General features: G+C 41.8%; 1 protein-coding gene across 6 annotated transcripts in view; it reads left to right on the top strand.

Moving 5' to 3' along the window:
* Positions 1 to 17,588, top strand: part of LOC140188241 (transducin-like enhancer protein 4) — a 270,566-nt gene that overhangs the window by 129,505 nt on the left and 123,473 nt on the right. For 4 of the 6 annotated variants that reach the window (XM_072244328.1, XM_072244331.1, XM_072244329.1 and 1 more), the window contains exons 7-8: positions 7,003 to 7,198; positions 14,764 to 14,786. In XM_072244328.1, the coding sequence (XP_072100429.1) occupies positions 7,003 to 7,198; positions 14,764 to 14,786 (219 nt within the window). The remainder of the gene's footprint in view (positions 1 to 7,002; positions 7,199 to 14,763; positions 14,787 to 17,588) is intronic. The other 2 variants (XM_072244330.1, XM_072244327.1) reach the window with 1 other exon arrangement.

Here is a 17,588-nt window from a genome sequence, read left to right as displayed (position 1 = left end):
TCCAATGATCCTTTGGGCCCTTTTTACACACTTGTCTTTGTAAATATCCTGAATAGCGGGAAGTTCACATTTACAGATGCGCTGGGCTGTCTGCACCACTCTCTGCAGAGTCCTGCGATTGAGAGAGGTACAGTTCCCATACCAGGCAGTGATGCAGCCAGTCTCAATCATGCCAATGTAGAAAGTTCTTAGAATTTTGGGGGCCATACCAAACTTCAGCTGTCTGAGATGAAAGAGGTGCTGTTGTGCCTTTTTCACCACACAGCCGGTATGTACAGATCACATGAGTTCCTTGGTGATGTTTATGCTGAGGAACTTAAAGCTGTTCGCCCTCTCAACCCCACATCCATTGATGTCTTATAGGGGTTAGCTTGTCTCCATTCCTCCTGTAGTCCACAACCAGCTCCTTTGTTTTTGCAAGATTGAGAGAGAGGTTGTTTTCTCGACACCATTGTGTCAGAGTGATGACTCCTTCTCTGTAGGGTGCCTCATTATTATTTGAGGTTAGACCAATCAGTGTAGCGTCGTCAGCAAATGTAATTAGCAGATTGGAGCTGTGGGTGATGACACAGTCATGGGTCCCAGTCTTTCCAGATGCTTGGTGATTCTGTTCCTCAGCATTTCCTCCATACATTCCCCACTACTGATAGCAGGCTGACTAGCTTGTAGTCCCCTGGTTTGTCCTTGCTACTGTTTTTAAACAACAGGACAACATTAGTCACCTTCTATTCTTCAGTAAATTCATCAGTGGCTAATAATTAAGAAAATCACTTGGACAGGCCCTGGAGATTAGTCCACTTCAATGCATTGTAAGGATGTAAATGGTTCCTCCCTGGTGATATGAATGTCCACCAAAACATCTCCACGTTTCCCTTATGTCTTGAGCAATCATGATTTTCTCCTCATTAAAAATGAGGAGAAATATTTCCTAAAAATCCATAGGCAGCCTGATGATCTCTAAAGGCACTTGCTCTGTATTGAATTTGTTCTTAGTACCACCGTAGCAACTCTTGGGATGTTCCTAAACCTTGCCTGACAGATCCATCTCACCCCCTCTCTTTGCCCTCCTGATTTCCATCTTAACAATATTCCTGATAGCTCTGAAGGAAGTTGCTCGATCCTAACATCCTAAACCCAATGTGTGCTTCCTTTCTCGTAACCAGAGCCTCGACACTTTTGTCAGCCAAGGCTCCCTAAACTTGCTAGGTTTACACTTCATCCCAACAGGAACATGCTGCTCCTAGACACTTGGTATCACATTCTTAAATGTCTCCCACTTCCCACTCATTCCTTTCCTTTCAAACAGGCTCAGCCAATCGACCTTCGCTAGATCCTGTCAGAGTCCTCTAAAGTTAGCCCTGCACCAGTGTAGAACTCAAACCTATGCTTTTCTTAAAGGTAATTGAATTATGGCTACTAGAGCCAAAGTGCTTCCTGACTTCCAGTTCATTTAATTGCACGTCTTGCTTAGCACCCTCTACTCTGCAGAATCAGAACCAGAATCAGGTTTGTTATCACCGGCATGTGATGTGAAATTTGTTAACTTCGCGGCAGCTGTTCAATGCAGTACATAATCCAGCAGAGAGAGAAAAAAATAATAAATAAAATAAAACAAAACATAATAAATAAGTAAATCAATTACATACACTGAATAGATTATTTTTTAAAAATGTGCAAAAACAGAAATATTGTATATTAAAAGAAGTCCAAAGCTTCAAAGTCCATTTAGGAATCGGATGGCAGAGGGGAAGAAGCTGTTCCTGAATCACTGAGTGTGTGCCTTCAGGCTTCTGTACCTCCTACCTGATGGTAACAGTGAGAAAAGTGCATGCCCTGGGTGCTGGATGTCTTTAATAATGGACACTGCCTTTCTGAGACACTGCTCCCTACAAGAAGGGTCAGAGCCGTCTCTATTTCCTGAGGAGACTGAGGTCCTTTAACATCTGCCGGACGATGCTGAGGATGTTCTACGAGTCTGTGGTGGCCAGTGCTATCATGTTTGCTGTTGTGTGCTGGGGCAGCAGACTGAGAGTAGCAGACACCAACAGAATCAACAAACTCATTCGTAAGGCCAGTGATGTTGTGGGGATGGAACTGGACTCTCTGACGGTGGTGTCTGAAAAGAGGATGCTGTCTAAGTTGCATGCCATCTTGGACAATGTCTCCCATCCACTACATAATGTACTGGGTGGGCACAGGCGAACATTCAGCCAGAGACTCATTCCACTGAGATGCAGCATAGAGTGTCATAGGAAGTCATTCCTGCCTGTGACCATCGAACTTTACAACTCCTCTCTTGGAGGGTCAGACACCCTGAGCCAATAGGCTGGTCCTGGACTTATTTCCTGGCATAATTTACATATTACTATTTAATTATTTATGGTTTATTACTATTTAATTATTTATGGTGCAACTGTAATGAAAACCAATTTCCCCCGGGATCAATAAAGTATGACTAAGTACTTTGTAGGCTAGTACCCAAGATGGAGCTGATTAGATTTACAACCTTCTGCAGCTTCTTTTGGTCCTCTGCAGTAGCCCCTCCATACCAGACAGTGATGCAGCCCTTTCAACTTACATGGTTTGCACCAGCATGTGGTGGCAGGGTAGCAAAGGAATTAGTGTAACACTGTTACACAACTGGCAATCCAGGTCAAATCCCCTCAGCTGTAGCTAAGGAGGTTGTATCTTCTCCCCATAACTGGGCGGGTCTCCTCCAACATTTCAAAGATGAACAAGTTAGTAGGTTAATTGGTGACATGGGTGTAATTGGTTGGCAAGGGGTAGTTGAGCCGGAAGGGCTAGTTAACATGTTATATATCAAAATAAATAAGAGTGAAATATAATTTCTTTTACAGCCGCTCAGGGGTACCTGCTTTTGCTTCAGCCTTCCAGCATCTGGGTAGTTTCTTTGATTTTTTTCATGTAGGACATCTGGCAGTGAATTTTCACATAGTACAATAAAACACAGCAGCAATTAAACACACACAAAATGCTGGAGGAACTCAGCAGGCCAGGCAGCATCTATAGAAAAGGGCAAAAACATCTTTACTTCAGCCCTCTCCCTCTTTCAGGTTTACCTATCACCTACCACCTTGTACTTCTTCCTCCCCTCCCTCCACCGTCTTACTCTGACCTCTCATCTTTCTTTCCAATCCTGACGAAGGGTCTCGGGCCGAAATGTCGACTTTTTATTCTTTTCCATAGATGCTGCCTGGCCTGCCTAGTTCCTCCAGCATTGTGTGTGTGTGATGCTTTGGATTTCCAGCATCTGCAAAGTTTCTTGTTATTGTGGAGCAGCAATTAAAGCTGTTTCAATGAAGGAAAAAATATTAAGACATGGGATAAGCCACAATCTTGAGATCATTTTGACAAGACCTTAACATTTCCCTTCTAAAGATGGCACCTGTGAGAATGCAGTGCTCAGTTGGGACTGCTCCGCGGTATCAGCCCAGATTTCAGTGCTGAAGTCTTTGGAGTAAGAGTGGAACCTCTGACCTGGAGGTGAGCATTCTACCCACTGAACCTTGGCTGACAATCTGTTTCTCCACACCTTCCTGTTCCTTAATGTAGACCCACACTTACATTTTTCATGTGAAGCAGAAAGGCAATGGGGAAAACATTACAAAATGATATGGCTGAGGAGCCAATTATTTTATGGTGTACGACTCTCTTGAGGGAATGCCTTGTGCTGGTTCCAGCAGCAGCTATTTAGAATCTGTTGAAGTGATGTGGGGAGCAAGGCAAAAGGCCGTAATATTAGATGAAACTTCTGAGCTAGAAGGTTGTGGGTTCCAAGTCTGAGATCTTAAGTACGAAAGTGAATGCCAGCATCTTCAACAATGCGTCATTCTCTTGGTACTGAAAGTCCTGTGTATGGATTTCCAGAGTGGGACTTGAACTTGTAACCTCCAGTGCAGTGGGAAGCGGTATTGTTGGAAATACTGGTAATCAATTCAGGCTCTTAAACAAAGCCCTGTGTGCTCTCCCTTGTGGATGAGAACATCCCCAAGAGACCAGTTTGAAGGAAACCAGGGAAATATACTCTGGTGACCAACTAATAATTATACTTCAGCCCAGTAATTTCAAAATTTAGGTGTAGCCCCCCGGCCAGCCTCAGGGTCGCTCGGCTCGCTGTTGTCTAGGGAAACAGCCCTTGGCCCCGCCAAACTGGGTAATAGTTTGTGTGGATGCTGTGTGATGTACTCCACCCTGCCCAAATAACAGGCAATACACCAGATACATTTAAATGATTTACAGTTTATAGATATTACTGGGACTATATAATTAATAGAGAATAAAATATAAAAGGAAAATAAAAGGCGCCACACTTACCAAAGTTCAATCTCTTCGTGGACAAAAAAGTTGGAGCACAGGACCCTTCTTCTTCACCCTGCGACCCCTCGGACCACCTCGACCGGCCACCTGGGACCAACAACGGCGGTCGACAAGACGGTCCACACGAGTCCGTCTCCATCTCCCCTCCTCGCCGAACACCCCGCTCGGGGTCCGACCCCGTTAGCAGACTCACAGCACCTGGTCCATTCTGTCTCTCTCTCCCGCCTTCTGCCTCAAAACCCCGCGCATACAAATCTTCCAGATACACCAAAGTCATAACTACTATCCCAATTGGTTCGTAACATCCTCTCATCACCCCCTAACCCACAACAAGCTGCTAGTGCAAAGCTTTCTCAGTGTTTAACATAACAAAGAAGCATTCCCGATTATAACATAACAAAGAAGCCATTTTAATTAGCCTCCGCAGTAACATAAAAGACGAAACCCCCTTACATAGGTACATAATAAAGATGATGAAAGGTTAAATGGCCTGTGGGGCTTTTATAACATTCGAGTAGTTTACATTCAGTGATCACTTCTTCCTGTACCTAATAAAGTGGCCTCTGAGTTTATGTTTATGGTATTCTGCTGCAATCCGTCTACGTCAAGTTTCAATGTGTTGTGCCATCACAGATACTCTTCTGCACACCATTGTTGTAAGGGGTGCTTATTTGAGTCACTGTCACCTTCCTGTCGGCTTGAACCAGTCTGGTCATTCTCCTCTGACCTGTCTCATTAACGAGGCATTTTCACCCACAGAACTGCTGCTCGCTGGATGTTTTTGTTTTCCGTGCTATTCTCGGTAAACTCTGTGCATGAAAATCACAGGAGATCATCAGTTTCTGAGATATTCAAACGGTCCCATTTGACACCGATAATCATTCCACGGTCAAGGTCATTTTGATCACACACTTCCTTCCCATTCTGATGTTTGGTCTGAACAACAACTGAACTGCTTTAACATATCTGCATGCGTTTATACACTGAGTTGCTGCCATGTGATTGGCCCATTAGATAATTGCATTAACGAGCAAGTGTTCCTAGTAAAGCGGCCCCTGAGTGTAGTCATATAATTTATAGAAAAGATACAGAGTGGACAGTGGTCCCTGCAATTCTTCGGGATGGCCCCCACCTACTTAACAGGAGCAACTGCACGATTCCAAGTTTATCTAGTGCATGTGCCCAGCATGAACCTGATGAAAAAGATCTGTTGTAACTGACTTGAACAATATCACGAATCAGATAATTTTATTTGTGCCATATATCTCCTTGAATATAATTTACATAGCAAAATCCCACTGCTGCTTGCTCTACATTCTAGGGGACATAAGACACAAGTATGCCGTTGGGCCTGCCCAATCTGTCCGACTTGGGGCTCCCATCTTTCCATATTTTTAAAAATTTGAATCTTTCAATGTAGCCCTTTGTTCTCTTCTTCATCACACGTATGTCGATTCTCCCCTTAAAGTCATCTATACCATTCACTCCAGCACCCTTCATAGAAATGAGTCACATTCACACCTCCCTTTGACTGAAATGTTTCTTCTGAAATCCCGGTTGGAGCTGGTGACTATGATTAATGTCCCCTTGTGGTGCTCGACATTCTCCATGTACTCTCCCTGTAATAATGTTTAATCGTGTTAATGTAGTCTGTACATTCACATAATCCCACTCCTATCAGGGAGGAGGCTATGTCGTATCCAATGCCAGGACCACCAGACTCAAAAACAGTTACTTTCCCCGAGCAGTAAGAATAATCAACACCTCCACCCACTAACAACTCATCCCGAAGCATCCCTCAGTACAACTACTTCATCGTTTCCTGTCATAGTCACCCTTGGCACAGACATTCCTGTACCTAGTGTCACTTTATGTACATGTAATCATTGTTTGTGTATAAGCTCTTTTATTTATTTGTATTTAAATACATTTAAAGTATATCTAGTTTAAAGTCCTGCTGAAGAGTCTTGGCCCGAAACATCAACTGTACTGTTTTCCATAGATGCTGCCTGACCTGCTGAGTTCCTCCAACATTTTGTGTGGTTACCAACATATGCAGATTTTCTCTTGTTTATTTAGATTTATTGTGGGTTTTTAAAATTGTATTCTTTATCTTACTGTGTTTTATATGCTGCTTCAGGTGTTGTTCCCCTTTACACTTTTGTGTACCGGAAGTGACATTATAAAATCTTTTGGGGTGGCATGGTAGTGGAGTGGTTTGTACAACACTTTACTATACAGACAACCCAGGTTCAATTCCCTCTACTCTCTGTAAGGTGTTTGTGTGTTCTCCCTGTCACTGCTTGGTTTCCTCCAGGAGCTCCAGTTTCCTCCCTCATGGTCCAAAGACTCACTGGTTGGTAGGTTAATTGAGCATTGTAAATTGTCCCATGAGTGGATGAGATTAAATCGGGGGATCGCTGGGTGGCGTGGCTCAAAGGGTCGGAAGGGCCTATTCGGTGCTGTATCTCGATAAATAAATAAATTACTGAATCTCGAATCTCTATATTTTTGCTCTTGAAAGAGTTAATAAATGCAAAAGTGTACCTCTCTTGCTATTGGCCATCTCCTCTGGCACGATAGAGAATGATTTCTGTCATGTGATTTATTTATTTGGTGTAAACTTGTCTGATCTGCTATTGACATCAGCATCCTTACTTATAGCAGCAGCAGCTCCAGCACCTGTCCCATCATGCACCTCCAATTCCACTCACTCCACATCCGTCAGGACTCCAGCCTACGGGGATTCCTTCCATTAGCGGTGGCTCAGGCCTCTTGGCTCTCTCCAGTGCCCTCGGCGTCCATGCACACTTAGCGATGAAAGACGATAAGAATCACCTGGACATGGAACATCACAGAGGTAAGAGACCACAAGTATCTGGCCAGCTTCACAGAAGATTGGAAAAGTCAATCTTCTTGTGTGAGCAAACAAGCTATTTTACAACCAAGCTGATCTATTAAAATTGCAGTAAGAGGTTTGGCAGGAGAGATGTTAGAAAAAAATATATGCGTACATACTAAATTGTTGTAATCCAAAGGAGTTTTTAAGGTGAATAACTCAAGACCTTTAAAAGGATACGAGACAAGTAAGATTGGAGGAGCAGAAAATGGTAGATGTTAGGGTGGGAGAAGCTCATAAGTGACACTTAACCTAGCAAGGATCAGTTAGACTGAAAGATTAATTTCCATGATGGTACAACTACAAGGAGTGCTGTCACAGGAAAGCAGCTTCCTTCATTAAGGACCTCTACCGTGCAGGTCATCCTCTCTTCCCACTGCTACCATCAGGAAGGAGGTACAGGAGGTTTAAGTCCCACAGAACCAGGTTCAAGAAAAGTTATCACTCCTCAACAATCAGGCTCCTGAACCAGAGTGGATAACTTCACTCACCTCAACACTGAACTGACTCCACAACCTATGGACCCACTTTCAAGGACTCTACAACTGACGCTCTCAATATTATTTATTACTTATTTATCTATTGTTTTCTTTCTTGCAAAATTTGTTCTCTTTTGTACATTGGTTATTTGTTCATCTTTGTGTAGTTTTTCACTGATTTTATTGTGTTTCTTTGTATTTACTGTGAATGCCCACAATAAAATGAATCTCAGAGTAGTGTATGGTGACATATATGTACTTTGATAATACATTTACTTTGACTTTCTACTTTTTAACTCTGAATTCCAGGTTATTTCTTGATTGCAAGCTTTGCTGAGGAACAGATAGCCTTGAGCTGGTTGAGTAATGAAGTCGCTTCTCTGATTCAGTCCCAGCCTGTATCACCTTCATCTCACAATGCATCCATGACCTTTATAATTCTGAAACACTGAAGCCGTCAAATTTGATTCCAGAGTTTTTCAGCTTTCCTTTATCACTTCCTTCCACATACCCGCTGCCCTCAGCATGGAGGGTAGACCACACTACAATTACAATTATCTTGAATGGTAGCATCGTCAATAATCATTAGATTTCCAATAAAGTAGAATAGCAGCTATCTAAAACCTTCATGCAATGCTACTTTGAGAATATTTGTCCATTTTTCCTTATGACTGCGGAATATTTTGAGATGCACAGCACTTGGATGAAATACCTATGTCTATGCACCAGTCTCTGGTGGGTTGGCTAGTCTGAAACCAGAGCATAGAAGCTATGTTGGGGCACATTTCCACACCTTCTTAACAGCACACACTCGAATAGTGAGGTCCTGAGAGGCCAAGATACGGAGGATCCTCATTTTTTGAGGTGGTATTTTGGTTGCAGCTGCTGAGACTGAGCTTATCTGTGAAGCATTGGTCCATTTTTTTGATAAGGTGTTTAGAGTTGGTTTTCCTAGAGTCATTCAACATGAAAGTATGCAAGCCAAAGTTTACAGCAAGGTCCAGATTTAGGCACTAGAAATATTTCCATATATAAATGGAATGACTTGTGTCTTACATTTTAGTAAATTACACATTTTGTTCATCCTCTATCAGGCTAGCCTACAGAATAATTAGTGCTGAAATGCATGTCTACATATGAGAGGCCATTCAGTGCCTCAACATCCAAGTAGTGTACTCTATTGATAAGCAAGCATACTATTCCTGGCGTGGTTTATGTGTAACAGAGGGCAAAGTTCCACCCCATAGAATCATAGGTTAGATGCAGAGGCAATGAAACGAGAAGGGAAAAGATACTGGAAGATCTGTTTAGAATTCCACGTGATGAATTAGTGTTGGTTTTTTTTATTGTCGTATGTATCAAGATAAGTGAAAATCTTGTCTTGCATACTGTTTATACAGATCAAATTATTACACAGTATGTTAAGGTATGACAATAATAATGAAAAATAAAGTGTAAAAGCTACCCAAAAAATGCAGTGCAGATAAACAAAGCGGAAGATCTTGAATAACAAGGTAGGTTTTGAGGCCAAGAGTTTATTTTATTGCAAAGAGGTCCATTTAAGAATCTGATAACAATGGGATAGAAGCTATCCTTGATCCTGGAGGTATGTGATTTTAGGTTTCTGTATCTACTGCCTGACAGGAGAGGGGAGAAGAGAGAATGTCTGGTGTGGTTGAAGTCTTTGATTAAGTTGGTTGCTTTACTGAGAAATAGGACAGAGTCCATAGAGGAGAAGCTGGTTCAGGTGACGTGCTGAGCTGTGTCCACAAATCTCCGCAGTTTCTTATGGTTTTTAATCTTGTGACCAAATAAGGAAAACTGATGAATTTGGTGTTACTTGTAAATTAGGAAGGGAAGTATAGAAAAGTTGAACCAAGGCTGAAGGGGAGATCACCTAATGGTTGACAATATTTCTCTTGCATCACAGTTGGAACTTAGCTGCCTAAGCAGGAGTTATAGTTGAGAGAAAAACATTCCATCATGAAAGGCTTTGGGGTTTATACAGTGTTGGTCGAAGTGAAAGGAAGCATGCACAGAAAATAATAGGAAGTCAAACTACACAGGGCACAGTTTTCATAGTGGTGGCTGAGAGTCAAAACAGATAAAAACATATACACTGCCCCACTCAAGGGAAAATTTGTAATTTTTGCAACTCTCCCGGAACCAACCTAGGTTACTTTTAATTGCCTAGGTGAAATTTCCCATATCGTGCTTGGAATGATTGTAATGGTAGAGAAACTTATCAAAAAGTAGAATTGAGATGAATCGTTTTGTTGTGCTTAGAATCTTGGTCAATAGTTACCTTCATTTGGGAACATTTAATATTGGAAAGTAAATTCTTTTTTACAATGCTTTCTAGATTGTAGTTGACAATTCAAATAATGAGATATTTGTACCAGATATTGGCAGTGTTCCTGGCTCCTTTCTAATGGACGTCAAGGTTAAGGCATTGTCTCATTTCTTTTCTTTACTTGTTCTACCAGAATATATATAAAATATATGGTAAGGGACTTCACTACCCAGGGATCAAAGGGATTAAATTGGAAGGTCTGTAAGTGGGAAACACCAATGCCCAGGAACAGAAAAGGCTACTGAAAGTGGTGGATACAGCCCAGTCCATCACAGGCAAAGCCCTCCCCATCTTCGAGCACATTTACAAGAAAGCAGCACGCACCTTCCAAGACCCCACCATCCATGACAAGCCCTCTTCTTACAATCACCATCAGCCAGAAGGTGCAGAAGTGTTAGATCTCACACCACCAGGTTCAGGAATAATTATTGCCCTACAAACACCAGGCTCCTGAACCGGTGTGCACAACTTCAGTCACCACTACTCCGAGCTGATTCTACAACCAAGATATTCACTTTCAAGGAGTCTTTACAACTCATGTTCTCAGTGTCATTTATATTTGCACAGTTTGTCTTTTGCACACCGGTTGTTTGTTGGTCTTGTTTATGTATAGCTTTCAATAAAACTCTATTGTATTCGTTTTTCCCCTGTAAATGCCAGCCAATAAAAAGAATTTCAGGGTCGTTTATGGTAACATGTTTGCACATTGATAATAAATTTAATTTCAACTTTGAACTATGATGGTCTTGGAATTACCCAGTCAGAACTTTCAGAGCACTGGGAGACATTTACATTGTGACAGTAATGTTCAGTGTGACCTGACTATTTCTGCATTAAATTTCATTAACTTTCATCCTCCTTGTGTTTTGAAAAAGGGCTCAGTATAGAGTGGAAATGTGCCCTAGGGCTAGCACAGTAACACCTTTACAGCCTGCTTATATGCAGTTAAAGTTCTGAAGGAAGTAGCTGGAGAGGTTGCGGAGGCATTAACAATGATCTTTCAAGAATTGATAGATTCTGGCATTGTACGGACGACTGGAAAATTGCAAATGTTACTCCGCTATTTGAAAAGGATCGGAGGCAGCAGAAAGGAAACTATAGACCTGTTAGCCTGACATCAGTGGTTAGGAAGTTGTTGGAATCAATTGTTGGCAATGAGATTGCCTGGAGGCACATGACAAGATAGGCCAAAGCCAGCATGGATTCCTGAAAGGAAAATCCTGCCTGATTAACCTACTGCAATTTTTTGAGGAAATTACAAGCAGGGTAGACAAAGGAGATGCAGGAGATGTGGTGTACTCAGATGTTCAGAAGGCCTTTGACAAGGTGCCGCACATGAGGCTGCGTAGCAAGATAAGAGGCCATGGAATTACAGGGAAGTTACTAGCATGGGTGGAGCATTGGCTGATTGGCAGAAAACAGAGAGTGGCAATAAAGGGATCCTATTCTGGCTGGCTGCCGGTTACCAGTGGAGTTCCATAGGAGTCGGTGTTGGAACTGCTGCTTTTTACGATGTATGTCAATGATTTGGACTATGGGATTAATGGATTTGTGCTAAGTTTGTCAATGATACAAAGATAGGTGGAGGAGTGTGTAGTGTTGAGGAAACAGAGAGACTTAGGTAGTTTAGGAGAATGGGCAAAGTGGCAAATGAAATACAATGTTAGAAAGTGTATGGTCATGCACTTTGGTGGAAGAAATAAACAGGCAAACTAGTATTTAGATGAGAAGAGAATTCAAAATGCAGAGATACAAAGGGACTTGGGAGTCCTTGTGCTCCCAATGTTGCAATGTTGGCATTCATTTCTAGAGGTATAGAATATAAGAACAAGGATGAGATGTTGAGGCACTATAACACTTGAAGTATTTGTGTGCAGTTTTGGGTTCCTAATTTTAGAAAGGATATACTGACATTGGAGAGGGTTCAGAGAAGATTCACGAGAATGATTCCAGGAATGAAAGGGTTACCGTATGAGGAACGTCTGGCAGCTCTTGGGTTGTATTCCCTGGAGTTCAGGAGAATGAGGGGGGATCTCATAGAAACATTCCAAATGTTAAAAGGCCTGAACAGATTAGATATGGCAAAAGTTATTTCCCATGGTAGGGGATTCTAGGACAAGAGGGCACAACTTCAGGATTTAGAACAGAGATGCAGAGAAATTACTTTAGTCAGAGGGTGGTAAATCTGTGGAATTTGCTGCCACAAGCGGCTGTGGAGGCCAAGACATTGGGTGCATTTAAGGCAGAGATAGATAGGTCCTTGATTAGCCAGGGCATCAAAGGGTATGGGGAGAAGGGAGGGGGGTGGGAATGACTGGAAGATTTGGATCAGCCCATGATTGAATGGCGGAGCAGACTCGATGGGCCAAATGGCCTACTTCTGCTCCTATACCTTATGGTCTTATGGAAATATCACTTGTCCAAGGAGAAAAAAAATCATAAGGAGATCAATGCCACTTACTGAGCAACCTGTACATCTCAGCACAAGGAGCAGTGTCAGTAACAAACAACAGAGTCCCTAGTTTGTGTAGCTCGCCCCTACAGCTGAGCAGAACCACTGGTGAATTATCGGTATCGGTATTACTATGGGCACGGAAAGTACAAGACTTTCTGACAGGTTTGGAAGCTCCATCTCCTTCCCCACTATACAGCTGCAAGGACTTACAGGCCCTGGTGGAGACTCAATACATTTCTTTGTTGTTTTGTTTTCTATTTATCCTCTCCTTGCTCGGAGCTCGTGCTGTGAGCTTGCAGGGGTGGTGATTGAGAAAACGAGGTATGTTGCAAGTAGACAGAATCAGAATCAGGTTTATTATGACTGACATATGTTGTGAAATTTGTTTTGTGGCAGCAGTACAGTGCAATACATAAATAAATCACTATAAGTTACAAATAAGAAATATAAAAAAGGACAAGCACTTCAGCAAATGAGGTAGTGTTCATGGGTTCATGGCCTATTCAGAAATCTGATGACTAAGTGGAAGAAGCTGTTTCTAAAATGTTGAAAGTGTGTCTTCAGGCTCCTGCGCCTCCTCGCTAATGGTAGGAACAAGAAGAGGGCTTGTCTTGGATTGTGAGGGTCCGTAGTGAAGAAAGCCAGCTCCTTGATGGTGTGGGTGGGTAGTGCCCATTTGGAGCTGGCTGAGTTTACAACCCTCTGCAGTGTTTTTCTGATCCTGTGCATTAGAGCCTCCATACCAGACCCTGATACAGCTAATCAGAATGCTCTCCACAGTACATCTGTAGAAACTTGCTAGAGTCTTGGGTGACATACTAAATCTCCTCAAACTGCTAATGAAGTACGGCCATTGTTGTGCCTTCTTTGTAATTGCGTCAATATATTGGGTTGAGGAAAGATCTCCAGAGATGTTGTCAAGGTGTTGGAGCTGCTCACCCTTTTCACTGCTGAGTCCTCGATGAAGACTGCTGTGCAGTCTTCAGATTTCTGTTCCCTGAATTTCACTATCAGTTCCTTGGTCTTGCTGAATTTGACTGCAAAGTTTTTGTGACCAGTTGTCGACCAACTCTCCACAATGCAGAGCATGATCTATCACTATTAAGGAGCCCTACCTGTATTAACTGTATCTATTTGAGTAAAGGAGGCTGAGGTCTGCACAAATAGAGATCTTTAAAATGATGGAAGATTTTGACAGAATACATGCCTGTGGGCAAGAGCCAAATGAGAGGACAATAATCTAAGGCAGTGGTCAAAAACTCCAATAGAATATTCAGAAGAAACTTCTTTAGTTGAAGAGTAGAGAGAGTATGTGTCCTGGTCTCTCATAAAGTGCTCAAAATAAAAGTGATAGGTGGTTTCAAAGGAAGATTGGGGAGATAAAGAAATAGAAGGTAATCCATCAGATTCAGATTGATTTGTTTATTGAAACATAGAGTGAAATACATCTTTTGCATTAATAGCCAACACAACCCAATAATGTGCTGGGACAGCCTGCAAGAAGATTTTGGATAGATTTAGATGATAAAAGGTGGAAAAGCATGAGTCAGGTTTAAACACTAACATGGATAGGTTGTTTTCAATAGCCTAATTCTGTATCGTATATTGTATATAATGTCCACTATCTAGGTGTGGCTCAGTGGTGTGATATAACATCCTGTATAAATGTGCGGTTTATGCGCACATAGTGTAAGGAGCATTTTTGTTTGGCCTCACTTGGCAGTGCAGGCTGGTTCTCCATACAGGTGTTTCACACTCTACCCCAGGTGTTCCCACGTTTGTGTCTGGTGGATGCAGCCTCTACTTCATACCATGAAGACCCAGCATGCAGAAGGCTCACAGTTAGAGTGTTAGATCTCTGAAGAAGAATTCTGTTGAACAGAACTCTGTGGATGTAACATGTCAATTCCTGGTGTCTCTGGGCAGAGGGATTGCCCAATAATTATTCTGATATTCTCTATGAGGGCCATTGAGTGCATGAAATGAGTCACTAAGCAGGGTTGAGATTTAGAGAAGGTAAAAGTCTTTCATGGTTTCCATGCTGTGGTCATTGTAGTTTTGCTGAAAATATTGGGTAGCGTCCCTAATAAATTAGATACAATGGGGAGCCACATGGGCCAGGATGATTTTGAATGCAATGCTGTGTTTGATTTTTGAATTTTTCCCTAACTAACCTGTTCTTTTCTGATTTTTCCCCTGCCCTCAATCTTCTGCCATTCTTCACCTGGACCCCATCCAGACCGAGATCGTGATGCCAGTAGAGTAAGTCAATTTCTACATTGTATTTTTGCACTAATGTTGAGATTTGTGAACTCAGCTCAGGCAGTTACACACACCTATGGGCCTTTTGGATTTCACCCAGAGACCAGCACTATAAGAACATTATCTGGGACTGGGAGGATCACAGAGTGAACTCCACCGCACTGCAGTTTAAGCACCCTCTCCTTCTATCCACCACTAACAACTGTCTAATATTGCAACAGTGCATGCACCAATTAGAAACAACTAGGTCTTAAATATACCCAGCACTTAAAGAAAATCTGCAGGCATCACCACCCCGAGGTCCATACTGTGATTATGCCTTCACGAAGCTACACTGTGGAGTTTACAGGGTCAGCTGAAGATATGGGGACATGTTACCAAAATTTTTGCAAGCTCAAGTTGTGAAGTATTCCTGACTAATGCATCAACACACTCACAAAAAGCAGCCAGAGTTTTAGCAGTGGCAATAATATGACATGATCAAAAATGCTGATATAGCCAGTATATTTTTTTTTAATTAATGGTAAGTTGATGTTGTAAAACAAGCCCAGGATTTATTGCCCTTTTTACTTGCCCTTTCTTGAACATCAACACTTTGTGTGATACCGGTTCAATGCTTGCCAGGCCTTTTCTATACCATTTTTTTGGATATGGAGTCACATACAGAATGGGTAAACATGGAAGATTTTGTTTCTGCTAAAGGCCATTAGTGAATTAGATGGCATTTCATAACAATTTTCTGGTTATTATGGTGGGTTATTCTTTAATTAACTTTAAATTCCTCAGCTGTCATGGTGGGATTTTAACGGCATATTCTGGGTTTTAGGATTACTAGGATAGTAATTTAACACTTAGAGTGTTGTACTTCTGTGTTGGTAAAACTGAACAATTAGCTGCATTACATAGCACAATTTCATTATTTTTTGGGAAAAAGATTGTGCATCAAATATATTCCTGGTGTTTATCAATTGGGCAGTGTAATTAAAATTCCTTTGGGTTGTTTGTCATTTTTAAACTTCGTAAAATAGCATTTATCAGGGTATTTTCTTTTGTTAATCTCATTAATCATTTTAGAATCCAACATAAGCCTTCCCAAAGAGGAACACTCTGCAATGGATAACTGGTAATTTTGCCCGTTGATTACCTCTGTTTGCAAAGCCTAACTAAAATGCAAAACTGCTTGTCCCACAATACAATGGTAATGAAGTTCATGACCAATCACAGCAATTGCTTTCCATCACAAGGTCTTCAGCAGACTAGCGAAGAGACAAGGAGAACCAAAGCAAAACGGAAGATGTTGGAAACACTCTGCAAGTCAGGCAGCACCTGCAGAAAGTGAAGCAGTTCATTTTTCTGGTCCAGGATCAGAAATTGGGGAAAAAGAGAAAAGTAGTTCTTGATAGCAGAGAAGATAGGGGAGGGATGGGTTGATATTGTTGATATTGGGAATATTGTTGATATTAAATACTGTTAATATTAATACTAATATTAATACTGTTACTATTAATACTGTTCCTATTAAATGGGTTAATGTAATGTGTTAATAGCAAGACTGTGGAACTATACTATACTGGCCAGACTATACAAACTGTATATGAAAAATCAAGTCAAAATGATGAAAGTGGAACTGGCCAGTTCCAATACAAGCTTGGAACTTTGAAGTTCAAAGAACATATATATATTTTCTTGTGGGTATCCACAGTAAATTCAGGAAACACAATAAAATTGATGAAAAGACCACTCTCAACCAATGTGAAAAAGACAACAAACTGTGCAAACCAAAAGAAAATAAAGACATAATAATAAATACATAACAATAAATAAGCAATAAATATCGAGAGCATGAAATGAAGGAGTCCTTGAAAATGAGTCCATAGGTTCTGGAAACATTTTAGCGAAGGAGTGAGTGAAGTTGAGTAAAGTTATACCCTCTGGGTGAAGAGCCTGATGGTTGAGGGGTAATAATTGTTCCTGAAATTGGTAGTGTTATTCCTGAGGCTCGTATATCTTCTTCGTGATGGACACAGAAAGAAGAGAGCATGGCTTGGATGGTGGGGGTCTCTGATGATGGATGCTGCTTTCCTGCGAAAGCACTCCATGTTGATGTGCCCAAAGGTGGGGAGGGCTTTACCTGTGATGGACTGGGCTATATCCATTACTTTTTGTCGGCACTTCCGTTCAAGGTTATTAGTGTTTCCATGCCAGGCGTGATGCAACTGGTCAATATACTCTCCAGCACATGCCTATATAAGTTTGTCAAAGTTTTAGAGGACAAGCCAAATCTTTGTAAACTTCTGAGAAAGTAGAGTCTGTACTTCCTTTGTAATGGCACTTGCATCCTGGACCCTCTGAAACAACAGCAAGGAATTTAAAGTTGCTGACCCTCTCCACCTCTAATCCGCCATGAGAACAGGTTCATGGACCTCTGGTTTCCTCCTCCTGAAGTCATTAATCAGCTCCTTGGCCTTTGCTGACATTGAGTGAAAGGTTGTTGTTGTGGGACTACTCAGCCAGACTTTCAGAGTCCATCCATATGCGAATCAAGCATCACCACCTATGATTCGGCCAACAGCAGAGGTATTGCCCGCAAACGTAAGTATGGGTTTGGAGTTGTGCCTAGCCTCACAGTCGAGTTTAAAGCGAGTAGAGTAGGGGGCTAAGCACACAGAGTTGTGGTACATCTGTACTGATAGAGATTGTGGAGGTCATTGTTGCCAATCTGAACTGACTGGGGCCTGCAAGTGAGGAAATTGAGGATCCTGTTGCGCAAAGAGCTATTGAGGCCAAGGTCTTGAAGCTTAT

The sequence above is a fragment of the Mobula birostris genome, chromosome 26 (assembly GCF_030028105.1).
Source record: "Mobula birostris isolate sMobBir1 chromosome 26, sMobBir1.hap1, whole genome shotgun sequence".
In the NCBI taxonomy this organism is placed as follows: Eukaryota; Metazoa; Chordata; class Chondrichthyes; order Myliobatiformes; family Myliobatidae; genus Mobula; species Mobula birostris.
Note: the sequence above shows the minus strand (reverse complement) of the source record. Positions and strands in the feature narration are given on the sequence as shown.